This window comes from Podarcis vaucheri, assembly GCF_965113315.1.
Source record: "Podarcis vaucheri genome assembly, chromosome: 16".
Classification (NCBI taxonomy): domain Eukaryota; kingdom Metazoa; phylum Chordata; class Lepidosauria; order Squamata; family Lacertidae; genus Podarcis; species Podarcis vaucheri.
Window position 1 is genome coordinate 28,085,147 of NC_138754.1, and position 14,976 is coordinate 28,100,122.

Sequence of the window (14,976 nt, forward strand, 5' to 3'; positions counted from 1 at the left end):
GAGATTGTTGAAAACAAGCAGCTTTTTAGCGAAACAGCATCTAAAGTCTAAATTCTTACAAAAAATGAAGGTTTGGAAGAGTGGATCATCACACTACTGACCTATGATGAGCATTCAAATGCTCATCAGGTTAGTGAATAATCCTGATGCCCACTGAGCTTAAAAATGCTGGACATGATTCAGCGTGTATTTCACAAAGGGATGCTCTGACATTTGCCCCCACTCAGGAGCTTCCTCCCACTGGTATGTTATTGGTGGCTCACAACCTGGCAAACTTGGGGCCATCAAACTCCCCGAGCCTCAGCTCAACAAAAGACCTTCTCATGGTTGAGCCTGAGATTGCTGTAGGTCTCCACAAGGTGAGTGCTTGTAGCAGAGAGAGCGGACCACACACCCCACACCACCTAGTAGGAGGAAAGCCTATTGATCCCATTTCACTGACCTCTCGCAGGAGGCGAGTTTCAAGCAGTTCATGGTAAGCTTTGGCAGATTCTTCGAAGAGGTCATGTTTCTGAAGGTCCAAAGCTTTATGGTACAAGGCAAATGCTTCTGCTTCCTAGAGATCAAAATTGACATTCTAATTAACTGACTTTGCTCAGAGCAGAAGAAAACACCAGCTCAGGGTTTACAGCAGAACTTTGCTTACTTGTGCCTCCTTTGTCTGTGTTTTGTGGCTTTTAAAGGTCCCTTCATGGTCATCTTCAACAGTGGAACTGGCATTCAATGCTGCAATCCTGATCTAGAAGTGGGACAAAAAAGCAGTAGTGTGTGCTGCTGATAAATCCATTGCAATGGGTGGTCTCTAACTTACTACCAGAATTTCAGCAGTTTCTCCCTCAAAGCACACATTAACAAATAGTAGGGGCAAAATATGGGACATCAGTAACCATTGTTGAAGGAAGAGAGCCAGAGGGAAGATACAGCCACCTTGCCAGGGAATAGTGAAGCCATTTGGATTACAGTTATTAACTTCTCTATGAAGAGTTAACGCATAAGTAACAGTCCAATAGCATGCACCAACACCAGATTAGAATACAAAGGGGAAAGAGAAGTGGAGTTCCCACATAAATAGAAGAGCAAGCCAGAAGTATCTATGAGGAAGCAGTATCCAGCTTTCACTGAGACATGCCACCACAACTTTTTCTAAATAAAGGAGTCAACGGCTACTTTACCATCTTTGAAGACTCAGTGTTGCCATTCGCCACCTCTGTTGGTTCAGTTCACTCATGAATCTAAGGAGCAAAACCCACATAATTTATTGATCAAACTAGAATCGTCTGCCCTGCAACAGAGCACATTGCCACAGAAGGGCAAATGCTCGCTGAAACACTGAAATATTACTTCCAGTTGGATTTAAAAGAAACCCTGAGACATCCCAAACTAATAGATGTCTATTAGTTGAGAAATGCAAGAGATTTCTCAAGCTCTTGTTATGGGAAGTAAACGACATGTGGAAAGCCAGAGCGAGCTTGTGAAGCCAGAAGAGAAGGCACCAAGCTGGTGCATCTACAGATACTCCCAAAACAAACTGAGCTCCCTTCCCATCTCAAAAATGGATTTAGGAAGAGTGTTCACTTACGCAGAGGAAGCACAATCCTTTGGGCGTCATACGTATATGAACAAAAGGCCCAAACCAATGCTTTTATATACCACCATCAATATAATGTCACCCAAGCAAACAACAAGACAACAGAGGCTGGCCCGTTACAGCAAATCAGAGAACCATGTCCACCCAGCACAGCACTGAAGGGGCAGCTGCTCTCCAGGATTTGAAGCAGGGAGTCTCTCCCACCCCCAACTAGGGATACCAAAGACCTGAGTGCCAGTCCCTTCTGCGTGCAAGGCACTGTGCAAGCCTTTCGTCCATGCTGCCCAGGGCTGCGGAGCATGGGATATGCCAGCAGGCCTTTGCAGCAGAACCAGAGTTCAAGAGGCAGGACAGCAGCACCGGCAGGAACAGAGAAAGATACCAGCCTCCTTGCCCATCCGCTGGCTGCTCTGACTGGCAACAGCTGTCCAGGCTTACAGAGTGCAGAGCATGGGCCAGGCCAGCAGGCCTTTGCAGCAGAACCAGAGCTCAAGAGGGAGGGCAGCAGCACCGGCAGGAACAGAGAAAGATACCAGCCTCTTTGCCCATCCGCTGGCTGCTCTGACTGGCAACAGCTGTCCAGACTCGCAGAGAAGGCTGGGGCCCAGCACCTGCAGGCTTGAGGTGCTGAGCACTACAAAGCCAAGTGCTCTGCCGCTGAGATGCTTACCAATGAAATATTGAGGGGAAGGGGAGGGGCGCTTCATGGCCTTTTAAGACAGGAAGCGGGAGAAGGCGAAGGCTTACTGAGCCTTCGGCTGACACAACGCCCTGGCGGTGTCTGCCGCCTGGCTCCAGCGTACCCCGCCCCCCACTTCCGGGGCGGGTGCGAGGCCTGACTGACAGCCAGGCGGGGCGGCTCAGCACCTGAGGGACGGAAGAAAGGCCCGTATTGCCGCCCACAGGTGCCGCCAACGCGAGCTCGAGGACAGGCGGAAACCCAGCGGGTGCGGCGGGCCGGACGCGTCAAGTCAGCGCAGGCTGTACCGGCTGGACTCCCGCCTGTCAGGGCGCCGAGCAGAGCCGGGAGGAGAGCCGCCGCCGCCGCAAGCAAAGCGGCTCCTTATTGGTCCGCGGCGGCCGCCCAATAAGGAAGCAGGATGCTGTGTGGGGGTGGGGAAGGTGGGGGTGGCCTCGAGGGGAGGGTGGCGAAAAGAGGGCGTGGTCTCCACCGAGGCTGCGCTGTGTGTTTTCCCGCCAAAAAGGCCGCCCTAGACCCAATAAAAAAAGAGAGGGGCTGTTCCGCCGTGAGACGACGAGGCTCGTGCATTTTCAGAAAGGGGCTCGTTGCAGGTTCGATTCCGTATGAGACACCTGCGTATCCCTACATTATTGAGCCCCCAAAGGAGATTTGGGGCTTCCCCGTTTGCAGCTGTTCCCCAAGCCGTGCAAAGGTACTTTTAGAATGAAGCTGCGTTTTAAATTGCATTTTAAGCTGCATTTTAAATTGGGGTTTCCCCCCTATTATGTTTTACTGTAATTTTACTGCCCTGAGCCCGGCTTTGGCCGGGGAGGGCGGGGTATAAATAAATAAACTATTATTATTATTATTATTATTATTATTATTATTATTATTATTATTATTAATTATCTCCGCAGCCTAGCCGGAGCAAGGCCCGCCTGCTGCTGCTTCCCTGCCCGAGAAGCCCCAGATCCCAGCGAGGGACCGCGGCCCCGCCTTCTCCCGCCTCGGATCTGCCCTCTTGCTGAGGCCAAGGGCGGGATCGGAGCACGGGAATCATACTCCGGGGCTCTACCGGGCTCCGGGCTGCCTGCACGGACTGGCAGCATCCGGGGCTCGCCTGCCAGCCCTTAAGGAAACCGTCTCCGGGGTGGGGAGGAGAAAACGGGACTCTGCCCGCCGTGTCCCGCAGCCGATCGGTTCCTCCCAGCGCCGGGAGCCGCGACCCCGCCTCGAAGGGGGCCGGTCCGGAGGGGGCGAGTCTCCCGGCGTAGCCAATGCCGAAGTCCGGAGGAGGCAGCGGCGGCCGCGCAAAGGGACCCGGTACCCGGTAGCCGCCGCCTCTCTTGAGCCGCGATGCCTTTCGTGGAGCTGGAAACGAGCCTCCCGGCGGCGCAGCTGCCCCGCGATCTGCCGGCCAAGCTGTGCGCCGCCGTGGCCACCATCCTGGACAAGCCCCAGGAGGTGAGGGGGCGCTGCCGGCCACCCCGGGGGCGCAGGGATCGGGATCCCGGGTCCTACCGGCCCGGTAGAAACTCATTGTCCTTTTTCCCTCCTCTGGGTCTCAGCGGGTGAACGTGACGGTGCGCAGCGACGCGGCGATGGTGCTGTCGGGGTCTGCGGCTCCATGCGCCCAGCTGGTCGTCTCCTCCATCGGCGTGGTGGGCACCGCCGAGCAGAACAAGGGCCACAGCGCCCGCCTCTTCGACTTCCTCACCAAGGAGCTGGGCCTCGGCCCCGACAGGCGAGTCTGGGCCGAGGGAGGGAGGGAGGATCAAGGCCTGGAAGGCGAGGGAGCTCCTGGCAATCCCGAGCGCCGCCAACGCACTCTCCTTGGGTGACCTCCAGCTTCCAGAGAGAGCCCACTTCTCCTCCCTCCTGGCAGCCTTTCCTCTATCGCGGGAGGAAGGTTATAGTCGGCTAGAAGAAGCTGCTCCCAACCCCGCCTCAGCACCTTTTGACACGCTGTGACTGCCTCCTCCTCCATAGGAGCAAACTCCTAGGGGCCGAGCGGTCCATGGGCGTAGCCCGGGGGGGGAGCCCCCCCCCAGATCAAGTAAAACAATGGGAATACTTAACTAACGGATCAATCATATCCGTTCAGTTTCCCTAACAGAGTTCTCCCCACCCCCCAAAAAAATCCTGGCTATACCCATGGAATAGGTTTGCGCCGCCCAATAAAATATTTGAGGGAAACAGGCAGAGGGCCTTCTCGGTAGTGGCACCCGCCCTGTGGAACACCCTCCCACTAGATGTCAAAGAGAAAAACAACTAACAGACTTTTAGAAGACATCTGAAGGCAGCCCTGTATAGGGAAGCTTTTAATGGTTGATGCATTACTGTATTTTAATATTTTGCTGGAAGCTGCCCAGAGTGGCTGGGGAAGCCAGATGGGCGGGGTGTAAATAATAAATTATTATTATTATTATTATTATTATTATTATTATTATTATTTATTTATGAGGGGGCTGCCCCTCCAAGCGGATGGGCATTGCCATTCAAATGGGGTGTGTTCACCACACTATGTGATCAATTATGCAAGGCTTAACTGCCCCCCTCGTATTTTATTCAAGTTGGCACCTGCTGCTCCCCAAGCATTCAGGAAGAAAACCAGCCCCAGTGGTGCCCTCTTCCTGGGCAAAGGATGCAGAGTACAAGGCAGGGAAAGGATTGGATGACACTTTCTGTGGCAGGGGCTGCCACTGCCGTACACAACCTTGGGTGCCTTTCTTCACCACCTGCCATGACTTTCCTTATCCTCTCCCATCCCCACAGGATCAACATCCGATTTTACCCACTGGAACCTTGGCAGATTGGCAAGAATGGGACGGTCATGACTTTCTTGTGAGTTGGCCAAAGACCCCCGAAGACCAGTGCCAACATCCCCACCAGCTCCGGGGACCCCTCTCTTGGGGGGAGGGGAGTTACTCATTTTCTCTTCAGACCCACTTCTCGAAAAGGACGCAAGGGAAAGGTCTCTTGCTGTCCCAGCACCCTTCATTTTGCCTGAGCTCCCTCTGCCGCAGTGGGAGTTATCTTTTACGTGTCTTTGTTTTCTCGAAAAGCCATTGAGTCGCATCCCATGAACAATTAAAAAACACGTGTTCACTTCCAGTGCTTGTTTCTTGAAGATGAGACTCAGCCTTCTGCTCAGCAATGACTGCAGGGAATATAAGGCTTTCGGCCACCCACAGTTATTGCCATGAGGGTCAGAAGGGTTGTTGTAAAGGCAGGAATCATAATTGGAGAGAAGCCAAAACAGTCGCTGCAGCTTTGCCTCTGATCCAGGATTTCCTCTCCCCCTCCCCTTCCAAAAGGGCAATGAAACCTCAAGGTTATTTTTATGCTCACCCTTTTACTGCTTACCTTTTCTTTAAAAAGTAAACTGTCCACTTGGTAGAGCTGGTCAAGGTCTCTCCTGTGCACAGCATTATGCACTAATCCCCCATCCCCGCAAAGTGTTTGGCTGCTTTAAAAAGGTAAAGGGACCCCTGACCATTAGGTCCAGTCATGACCGACTCTGGGGTTGCGGCACTCATCTCGCTTTATTGGCCGAGGGAGCTGGCGTACAGCTTCCGGGTCATGTGGCCAGCATGACTAAGCCGCTTCTGGCGAACCAGAGCAGCGCACGGAAATGCAGTTTACCTTCCCGTTGGAGTGGTACCTATTTATCTACTTGCACTTTGACGTGCTTTTGAACTGTTAGGTTGGCAGGAGCAGGGACCGAGCAACGGGCGCTCCCCCGGTTGCAGGGATTCAAACTGCTGACCTTCTGATTGGCAAGTCCTAGGCTCTGTGGTTTAACCCACAGCGCCACCCGTGTCCCTTTGGCTGCTTTACCAAGGTTTAAAAATAAAAAAAGCCTGAATGTAGCTGGGAGAACACAGCTTTTAACTATCCTCGAAAACCACCTCACCTACTGCAGGAATCTGTAGAAAGACCCACAATGCAACAGCTTCCTGAAAAAGGGGGCAACTGGAAGTGGTGCAGACTCCTGGCCCAAAGAGCCCCTGGCTGAGCCCTGCAAAGCACAGCAGACTTTTCCAATGCCACTGACAGGAGTTCCTGGTGGAGTTTTATATTCCCATAGCTGGAACAGAGGCAGATTTAGGGGAGTGCGTCCGGTTTGCCTGCATTGGGTGCTGAGCCGAGTTTTGGCATTGCACACGGCTGAAATGTTAAAGCCCAAAGTCCACCACTGGCTGGAGGGTGTGATTCTGTGCTTCAGAGCAAGGTTTTGAACATGTGGGATGGAACATACAAAGCATGACTCAGTACTGTCCGCACTGACTGGCAGCTGTGGCTCTCTAGGGAACATTCCCTGCTCTACCTGGAGATGCCATTGGGGGGCTGAATCTGGCACCTTCTGGATGCAAAGCAGCCGCCCTACCACTGAGCTGTGACAGATCAGGAAGTAGGGAAAGGGACCCACAGCTCTAGGGGTCTGCGTGTGCTGGCAAAGAGCCCCTCTCTCACTCGTTCTTTGAGCTGCTTCACACAGGTAGAGATAGATGGGTGGGAAATGGCTCTGGGGACAACCAAGCAATCTGAGAGGGGCAGGGACTTGACCTGCCAATCCCTGCTCCTTCCCCAAAGGGGTCATCTAGAAACATTAGTTGCTGTTGAGCAAATTTCCAGGTATCAGCCAGGCACCAGGAACCAAAAAGCATTCCCACCCCACCTGCCCTTCTTGGTTTTCTGTTTGAAACGGCATTGATGAAAGAAAAGGGCAAACTCCATTGGGGACTTACATGGGGATCATTTTATCCGAGGTGGTCACTTTATGTTGGCTTCAGTTCCCCTTTAAAATGAGGATGAGGCAGACACATGCCTCGGTGGTTATGGGGATGATGTTTTAGGTAAAGGCAAAAAAAAGCCCTCAATGCTACAGTGAGAAGCACTGAGCCCAGGTGACTTGGCAAAGGTGCCCTGCACCTGGGCCCAGCCCATACCAATCTGCCACACCCTCATCTCACATTCCTGCTCCCCTCCCTCCCTATCCAACAGATGCTCAAAACGGTACCCAGCCAAGAAAGAGCCAAATATTTGCAGGAAGTTCCATGTGGTTATGAAAGCCTTTCTGCAAACTCTACAATTGTGACGTGATAGATCTTCCTCCAGAGGTCCTTGTTGCATAGAACCAACGCACAGACACACACACAGTATGATCCATCGAGGACTGATGAGCAGAAACGTTAAATTACTGAACATCAAAAGCCTTTTGTGGTGGTTTTCCATCTGATGTCCCTCATTTCAAGCTCTGTCCCCTGAAAGAATAATGAGATCACTGAGGCCTCTTTCATTCCTTGCCCTCATCCAAATCTCCCCAAATTCCACAATTTGTACAGTGGTACCTTGGGTTACATACGATTCAGGTTACAGACTCTGCTAACCTAGAAATAGTACCTCGGGTTAAGAACTTTGCTTCAGGATGAGAACAGAAAGCGGGCAGCGGCGGGAGGCCCCATTAGCTAAAGTGGTGCTTCGGGTTAAGAACAGTTTCAGGTTAAGAACGGACCTCCGGAACAAATTAAGTACGTAACCAGAGGTACCACTGTACTTTGAATTCACTGCTTGCAAAATTGCTTGATTTATTATTCTAGGATTATTATTATTTTTTTGCAGCATTTCAGGTTATTTTTTTCTACATTTAATTTGCAAAAGGTGTCAGTGAGTTCTTTCGCATGTGCATAACAACCAGTCACCCCATGGCAGAAAACGTGGAACCCCCTCCCTGACAGGGCAAAGCGGAAAAACCCAGGAGTTGAGAAATACCAGAGCAGAAAGCGAAGGGAGGAGCTTGTAGTGCCCATTTTATTTCATCATCTTCAAGAGAAAGGGCTTCAGTTGGACTTTGAGTGATGGGTCAATGGTCATGTTCCTCATCTCTTGATTGTTCAGGATCCGTGCGTGCGCTTCCGCAAATAGCTCCTTGCCCAGGAACACCTCAACCCTTTTGCGCCACTCCTGAAGCTTGGGTCGGCCCTCGAAGGTTTCCCAGCCGGCTCCCATGCACTGGAGAGGGAGAGAGGGGGCACATGCAGTCATCAGGCCTCCACTGTTCCTCCTGATCTCCACCCCAAAGACCTCCAGGCAGGTCCCCTTTCAAGGAAGCCCTCAAGCAGGAGGGAGAAGACTCCTTTTCCTTTGATTTCCCCAGGGCTGACCTGCATGAGCTCCACAATGGCCACCAGGTCCGCCAGGGAGATCTCAGTACCAATGAGGAAGGGCTGGTCCCTCAGGAACTTATCCTCCAGCTTCTGCAGGTTGGTGGTTAGGTCCTCTGTGACATCGTGGAGCTTCTCAGGAGGCAGTTGCTGATTTATGAACATGGGGATCACTACCTGCCCCACAAGGAAAAAGCACCAAAGGTCAAAATCCAGAAGTAGAGCCATGGTGGAGGTGGGGACAAACCACAAGAGAATAACATTACTGTAGGAATGATCGCTGGGTGTGGAGCACACCTCTGCCCGCGGGCAGCCTCAGCTGTCTGCACGCGTAACCTTGGGGTGCGGAGCACACTCCCCCCCCAAACCCACAGCTGTCTGAACATCTTGCCCTCTATCTAACCTTTTGCTCTCTTAGTGGTCGGCCGTGCCCTGTCTGTGACCTTTGTCTCCTTCGCCATACATTGTGCAAGGGGAAAGTGACGCGGTGGAAACAGGTGCCAAAATAACCTTGTACCACCCCTCAATCTTGGGATTGGAAGATGTGTAAAGGTCACAGTCCAAAATGTATCTGCCTGGTTTTGCATATTGTGCTAATAAAAAGAGCCTCAACAGAGCTAGCTGGCAGCTTGCTTGTGCACAGCTCACCTGCATTACCAACTCCTGCCTCATGTCCTTCATTTCACATTACGAGGCCTCAACAGTATATTGTCATGGGGGCATATCTGCCCTCCAAAATGGGTTCATTTGGTCAGGCAAATGTCAGAGACTCGTTCACAGCCCAACCAGGCGCTCTCCTACAGTTTGAGCGGTTGGGTCTTGCCCCTTAGATGTTTGTTGGTGTCACAAAATTTGTAGGCTGCCCTGAGAGCTGTGGGTATAGAGTGGTATATAAAATAATAATAATAATAATAATAATAATAATAATAATAATAATAATAATAATTTTTTTTTTTATTTATACCCCGCCCTCCCCAGCCAAGGCCGGGCTCAGAGCGGCTTACAAGCAATAATAAAAACAAGATGAATGATTACAACTTAAAAACAAAAATAAAATACAACATTAAAACAATGGAACATTAAAATATTAAAATGTAGCCTCATCGCAGGAGGAGAAGGAAAAGAAAAAAGAAAGAGAGGGAGGGAGGGAATCAAATTGGCTCCAAGCCAAAGGCCAGGTGGAACAACTCTGTCTTACAGGCCCTGCGGAAAGAAATCAGACCCTGCAGGGCCCTGGTCTCATGAGGCAGAGCGTTCCACCAGGCCGGAGCCAGAGTTGAAAAGGCCCTGGCTCTGGTTGAAGCCAATCTAACTTCCTTAGGGCCTGGGACCACTAGGGTGTTGTTATTTATGGACCTTGAGGCTCTCCGTGGGGCATACCAGGAGAAGCGGTCCCGTAGGTACGAGGGTCCTAGGCCGTGAAGGGCTTTAAAGGTCAAAAGCAGCACCTTAAATCTGACCCTGTACTCCACCAGAATCAATCAATCAATCAAATAAACAAGAGACACTGCGCTGGGTGCCAAATTCCATGGAATACGGGACCAGCCAAGCCTTGCAGAGGGACCGAGCCACAACCTCACCTTGAGCCAGAAGATCTTGGAGCAGCTGACGTGGATGGTGCTTTGCTGCCAGGCCAGGAACTCATCAACGCGGCCCCGCTTCTTCATATCTGGCGGGTACCAGTGGCTGGGTGTGTTGTACTTCCGGGACAGGTAAAGGAGGATGGCGGTGCTGTGGGGCCAAAAGGCAGAGTTGGAGAAGGAGCATCCTTGCCAGGGGCACCTTTCCTTATTACCGGAGCCAGGTAGGTGTAAATTGCCCCACAGAGATTAGGGGGGGAGAGAGGAGGAGGAAGCAGCAGGTGGTCCAAATTATTCATTTTCCTATCTATCTATCATCTATCTATCTATCTATCTATCTATCTATCTATCTATCTATCTATCTATCCAGTGGTACCTCTTGTTGTGTATGCCTCTGGTTGCACATGCTCCGGATTACAAGCTCCACTAACCCGGAAGTAGCCGCTGCTGGTTGTGAACTTGGCCCCAGGGTGCTAGCGGTAATCACGCGCCAGAGGCGTGCGCACAGTGGGAGGCCCCATTAGTGAAAGCATGCCTTATGTTACGAGCGGTTTCCGGTTATGAACGGACCTCCGGAATGGATTCCGTTTGTAACCAGAGGTACCACTGTCAGTGGCGTAGCGTGGGGGGTGCAGGGGGTGCCAGCCGCACCGGGCGCAACATCTGGGGGTTAGGGTTAGGGGGCGCAAATCCACAGGTTACGGGGCGCAAATCCATGGGTTAGGGGGCGCAAATTACTTGCCTTGCCCCGGGTGCTGACAACCCACGCTACGCCACTGACCACTGTATCTGTTTTGTTTTTGTCGGGTTGGTGTTGGTTAAATGTTTAGTTGGGGTTGGTGGTTATTTTAATTTGGGCATAACTCTAAACTGTTTATTATTGTTATTTTTATTGGTTTCTATTGATTTATTGGTTGGTTTGCTGCTTGTATAGGATTTTTTTTTTAACATTTTATGTTTTGTTGTGTTTTTATATATGCTGTAAACTCACCAGAGTATCTTGGGAAACCCAGCCAGATGGGTGGGATATATTTTTACACACACACACACACACACACACACACACACACACACACACACACAAACAACAACACACTGACTCTCACCTCTCTTCTAAAGTAAAGTCTCCATCTTTCAGAACTGGTACTTTCCTTAAGATGTTCACCTTGTTAAAATCTTCACTAAACTGTTGTCCTGAAAGGCATAAAACAGAAGCACAAACATTACTCAATGAGACCCCGCAGAAATCTGCACCCTCTTTTCCCCCCCAATCGAGATAAAAAAATTCCTTCCAGTTGCACCTTAAAGACCAACTAAGTTAGTTCTTGGTATGAGCTTTCGTGTGCATGCACACTTCTTCAGATACCCCCAATCGAGGTTGGCTTCCAAAGCCGTGTGCAATTAAAATCCATGCAGATACAGCATCTAGTGGGAGATCCATGGAGGTGTTTAAGCTACAGAGCAGCTTCCACTGTGGGAATGGATTTGTTTACATCCTCTGGCAGTTGGTGGTTCAGGTTCCAAGTTCTTCCCTAGGAGAGGGGAAGACTTGTGGCCAGCTGCTGGAGAAGGATGCCCCTACTATACAAGAGCAGTGCTTCTGTCAATTTGCCAAGGATTTTGCACTTTGCTTCCTCTTCCTCCTCCTCCTCCTCCTCTCCAGCCTTACATCTTTTGGCTGATTAACTCTGTTGCCTGGCCTGATGGGTTATGTTCAAAAGGAGCACTTTGGTGGGGGACACCCACCGTGGCTGAGGGCTTAATCGGAGACCATCACAACCCCTTACAAAATGTGACAAGGCTTTGCACTCAAGAGGGTTGAGTGGGGAAATATAAGAAAGAAAGAAAAAGAGTCCTGCTGGATGGGACCCCACCCCTTTCCATCCCTTTGGGAAGCTCATAAGCAGGTCATGAAGACAGCCCACCGACCCCATCTGCTGTTTCCTCCTAGCAACCAATGGCTCAAAGGTAGACTTCTTCTGCACAGGAAGGCTCCATTATTTCTCATGAAAGAGCACGAGCTTTTGCCTCCTCCATAGGGGCGGCCTATAGAAGAGACCAATTGTGTCCCTTGTGATTTTGAGTGCGTGTGTCGAATCCTTTCTGCCCTCCTATCCCCCACAGCTGCAAACTGGGGGGGGGAGTCACTTTCTCTCCCCACCCCTGTGCTTCCAGTACGTTTCCAAGCACAATTCAAAGTGTTGGTGCTGACCTTTAAAGCCCTAAACGGCCTCGGTCCAGTATACCTGAAGGAGCGTCTCCACCCCCATCGTTCTGCCCGGACACTGAGGTCCAGCGCTGAGGGCCTTCTGGCGGTTCCCTCGCTGTGAGAAGCGAAGGTTCAGGGAACCAGGCAGAGGGCCTTCTCAGCAGTGGCACCCACCCTGTGGAATGCCCTCCCACCAGATGTCAAACAGAAAAACAACTACAGTGGTACCTTGGGTTAAGAACTTAATTTGTTCTGGAGGTCTGTTCTTAACCTGAAACTGTTCTTAACCTAAGGCACCACTTTAGCTAATGGGGCCTCCCACGCCGCCACCGCTGCCCAATTTCTGTTCTCATCCTGAAGCAAAGTTCTTAACCCGAGGTACTATTTCTGCGTTAGTGGAGTCTGTAACCTGAAGCAGCTGTAACCCGAGGTACCACTGTACCAGACTTTTAGAAGACATCTGAAGGCAGCCCTGTTTAGGGAAGCTTTTAATGTTTAATAGGTTATTGTATTTTAGTGTTCTGTTGGAAGCCGCCCAGATGGGCGGGGTATGTACGTATGTATGTATAAATAAATAAATAAAAATTATTATTATTATTATTATTATTATTATTATTATTATTATTATTATTATTATTATTCCAAGGTGGATCTAGAAAGGAGGTCAGAGGAAAGGCGAAGTTCCAGAAAAACCTTTTGGGGAAAGGGTGTTACTGGGTCACAATTGGGGGTGGAAAAAGTGGGAGGGATACTAGGAATCCCCCTCCCTCATAATCCCAGTTACCTTTAAGCATCTCGATGTTCTTCATCATGAAAGCGATGTTGTTTTTCTTGGCGAAGATGTAGACCGCCCGGCAGGGCTGGGAGAGCATATCTAGGTAGAGCTCTAGCACCATGGTGAGGTTATGTCAGTGGTGGGTGGGCCGGCCGGGTGACTTGATGGGAGATTCCAGTTGCGTCTGGAATCTCCCATCAACAGAACAGAAACAGAAACATCTTCCTAAGACTCCAATTGGCCTGCAGAGTAAACAACCTGTTCTAGGGAAGGTATAGCCAGCCAATCACGAGAGGCCCAGGTGTTCTGCTACCTGGGCTCAGGTGGGCCACTCTTTGGCCTGGCTCCAGCCTCCTATTGGTTCTGCTTTGTGGGGGGAGCAGAGAGAAGGGTATTTAGGTGCTGGGTCCCTCTTTTCTGCCCTGGGGGGGCATTGGTGAAGGAAACATGGCAGGTGCCAGGACTCTGGTCCTGTTTTTAAAGGCCTGGCCTTCAGCCGGCAGACTGGGACCCTAAGGGAAGGTGGGTTCACAGCAGCGGCACAAACTGGTGTTGCAAAATGAAGAAATGCCACAGTGCCTTTGAGTTGTTCAGTAATGGCCTTTATGTCGCAGTAAAAAATAAAGAACTGGGTCCCCAAACTCATGTTTAGGTTAAAGGTGGGTCCCAGGTATTGAAAAGGTTCGGTGAAGGTCACCTGGGCAGGGAAGGGGAGGCAAGATTTCTTGGTAATCATGCCTGCCCTGTGGAACGCCCTCCCGTCAGGTGTCAAGGAATTAACTATCTGAATTTTAGAAGGGCAGCCCATGTTTGCTGTTTTACTATGTTTAATTTGTTACAAGCTGCCCAGAGACTGGTGGCATATAAAAAATAAAATCATATTATTATTATTATTATTATTATTATTATTATTATTATTATTTCCAAAAGCAGGACTCTCCTCTGTCAGAATCATACAGAAAATGAGAAATAGCCTCGGAAATGTGGCCTGTGAGCTCCCAGGGGCCATTTCTGCTTGTCCGCTCCTTCCATTCCTTCTTGATTAAAAAAACCCTGTTTTATTTGCATAATCTACCAGGAGTGGGTGACATCTTTCCCTCGTGTAAAACTCAACACGCTTGCCTCACTTTTAGACCTCTGCAACTGCAAAGACACCCCTTCACCCGCTTCTCTTTCACTGTTTCTCTGGGTTCAAGATGGCCGCCGCCAACACCGCGAGGTGAGAAAAGCGGTTGGCGGCTATTTTTGTCACGAACACAGCACCGCCTCCCTCACAGAACCCATCGGCTCCTTCACACAATGTCCAAGAGATTGCAACCTCTGCAGTGTGTGGCTGGCTGATGACGCTCTCATGCGGGAAGACTTGCCATAGAAGACCGGTTGACTTCTGTGTCTCCAAAGTGAGCCAGTGTGGGCTGGTGTCTCCAAAGCCCATTTGCTCTGACTGCCATAGGTAGCTGGCCAGAATGGGGGCGAAAGTGCTGCCATGCCCCGGTCACAAGACCAGAAGAAGAGCCTTCATGACCAATCAGAGTTCAGCATCCTGTCCATAGCTGTCAACCTTCCCTTTTTTTTGCGGGAAATTTCCTTATTCCAGTGCCGTTTCCCGCTGCTATCCCGGATTGTTAGATATCCCGTAGACTGTCCCCGAGACAGGTGAGGCTGCTGATCCCTTATTTTTGAGGCTGCTGATCCCTTATTTTCAAATTTGAAAGTTGACAGCTACGATCCTGTCCTCAATGTGACCTCAATGTGAAACCCCCAAGCAGGATTTGTTCCCATACAGGGATTGAACCTGCAACCTTGCTGTTAAGTTGTGGGTGAACATATCAGACGACACAGTGATTCTTCAAACAGCTCTTGTTTATTCAGAGGCCAGAACTGAACTGAACTGAAGGGCTCAGTCAGCCTGCTTATATAGAGCTCCAGTACATCATTACTGTAGCAACTTTCTAAAACTATCCGATCACTGAAT

At 50.4% G+C, this 14,976-nt stretch overlaps 3 protein-coding genes across 7 annotated transcripts in view; 1 reads left to right on the plus strand and 2 right to left on the minus strand.

Moving 5' to 3' along the window:
• The window catches only part of CABIN1 (calcineurin binding protein 1), a 58,673-nt gene extending 56,019 nt beyond the window's left edge, over positions 1-2,654 (minus strand). For 2 of the 5 annotated variants that reach the window (XM_082202970.1, XM_082202968.1), the window contains exons 1-4: positions 2,456-2,649; positions 1,173-1,232; positions 647-739; positions 443-556 (exon numbers count right to left, since the gene is read on the minus strand). In XM_082202970.1, coding sequence (XP_082059096.1) covers positions 443-556; positions 647-739; positions 1,173-1,175 — 210 coding nt within the window. In that variant the 5' untranslated portion in view covers positions 1,176-1,232; positions 2,456-2,649. Of the gene's footprint in view, positions 1-442; positions 557-646; positions 740-1,172; positions 1,233-2,258; positions 2,431-2,455 lie in introns of those variants that run through there. The other 3 variants (XM_082202971.1, XM_082202969.1, XM_082202972.1) reach the window with 3 other exon arrangements.
• An 886-nt stretch (positions 2,655-3,540) lies between these two features.
• On the plus strand, positions 3,541-5,384 carry LOC309521155 (D-dopachrome decarboxylase-like). Its single transcript, XM_082203534.1, has 3 exons — positions 3,541-3,734; positions 3,839-4,014; positions 5,046-5,384. The coding sequence occupies exons 1-3, from the start codon at positions 3,627-3,629 to the stop codon at positions 5,116-5,118; spliced, it is 357 nt and encodes a 118-aa protein (XP_082059660.1). The 5' UTR covers positions 3,541-3,626; the 3' UTR covers positions 5,119-5,384.
• Positions 5,385-8,060: 2,676 nt separating this feature from the next.
• Positions 8,061-13,193, minus strand: LOC309521123 (glutathione S-transferase theta-1-like). Its single transcript, XM_082203477.1, has 5 exons — positions 13,011-13,193; positions 11,124-11,211; positions 10,018-10,168; positions 8,438-8,614; positions 8,061-8,285 (listed from the first exon to the last, which is right to left on the minus strand). The coding sequence occupies exons 1-5, from the start codon at positions 13,120-13,122 to the stop codon at positions 8,085-8,087; spliced, it is 729 nt and encodes a 242-aa protein (XP_082059603.1). The 5' UTR covers positions 13,123-13,193; the 3' UTR covers positions 8,061-8,084.
• Between the last annotated feature and the right edge of the window lie 1,783 nt (positions 13,194-14,976).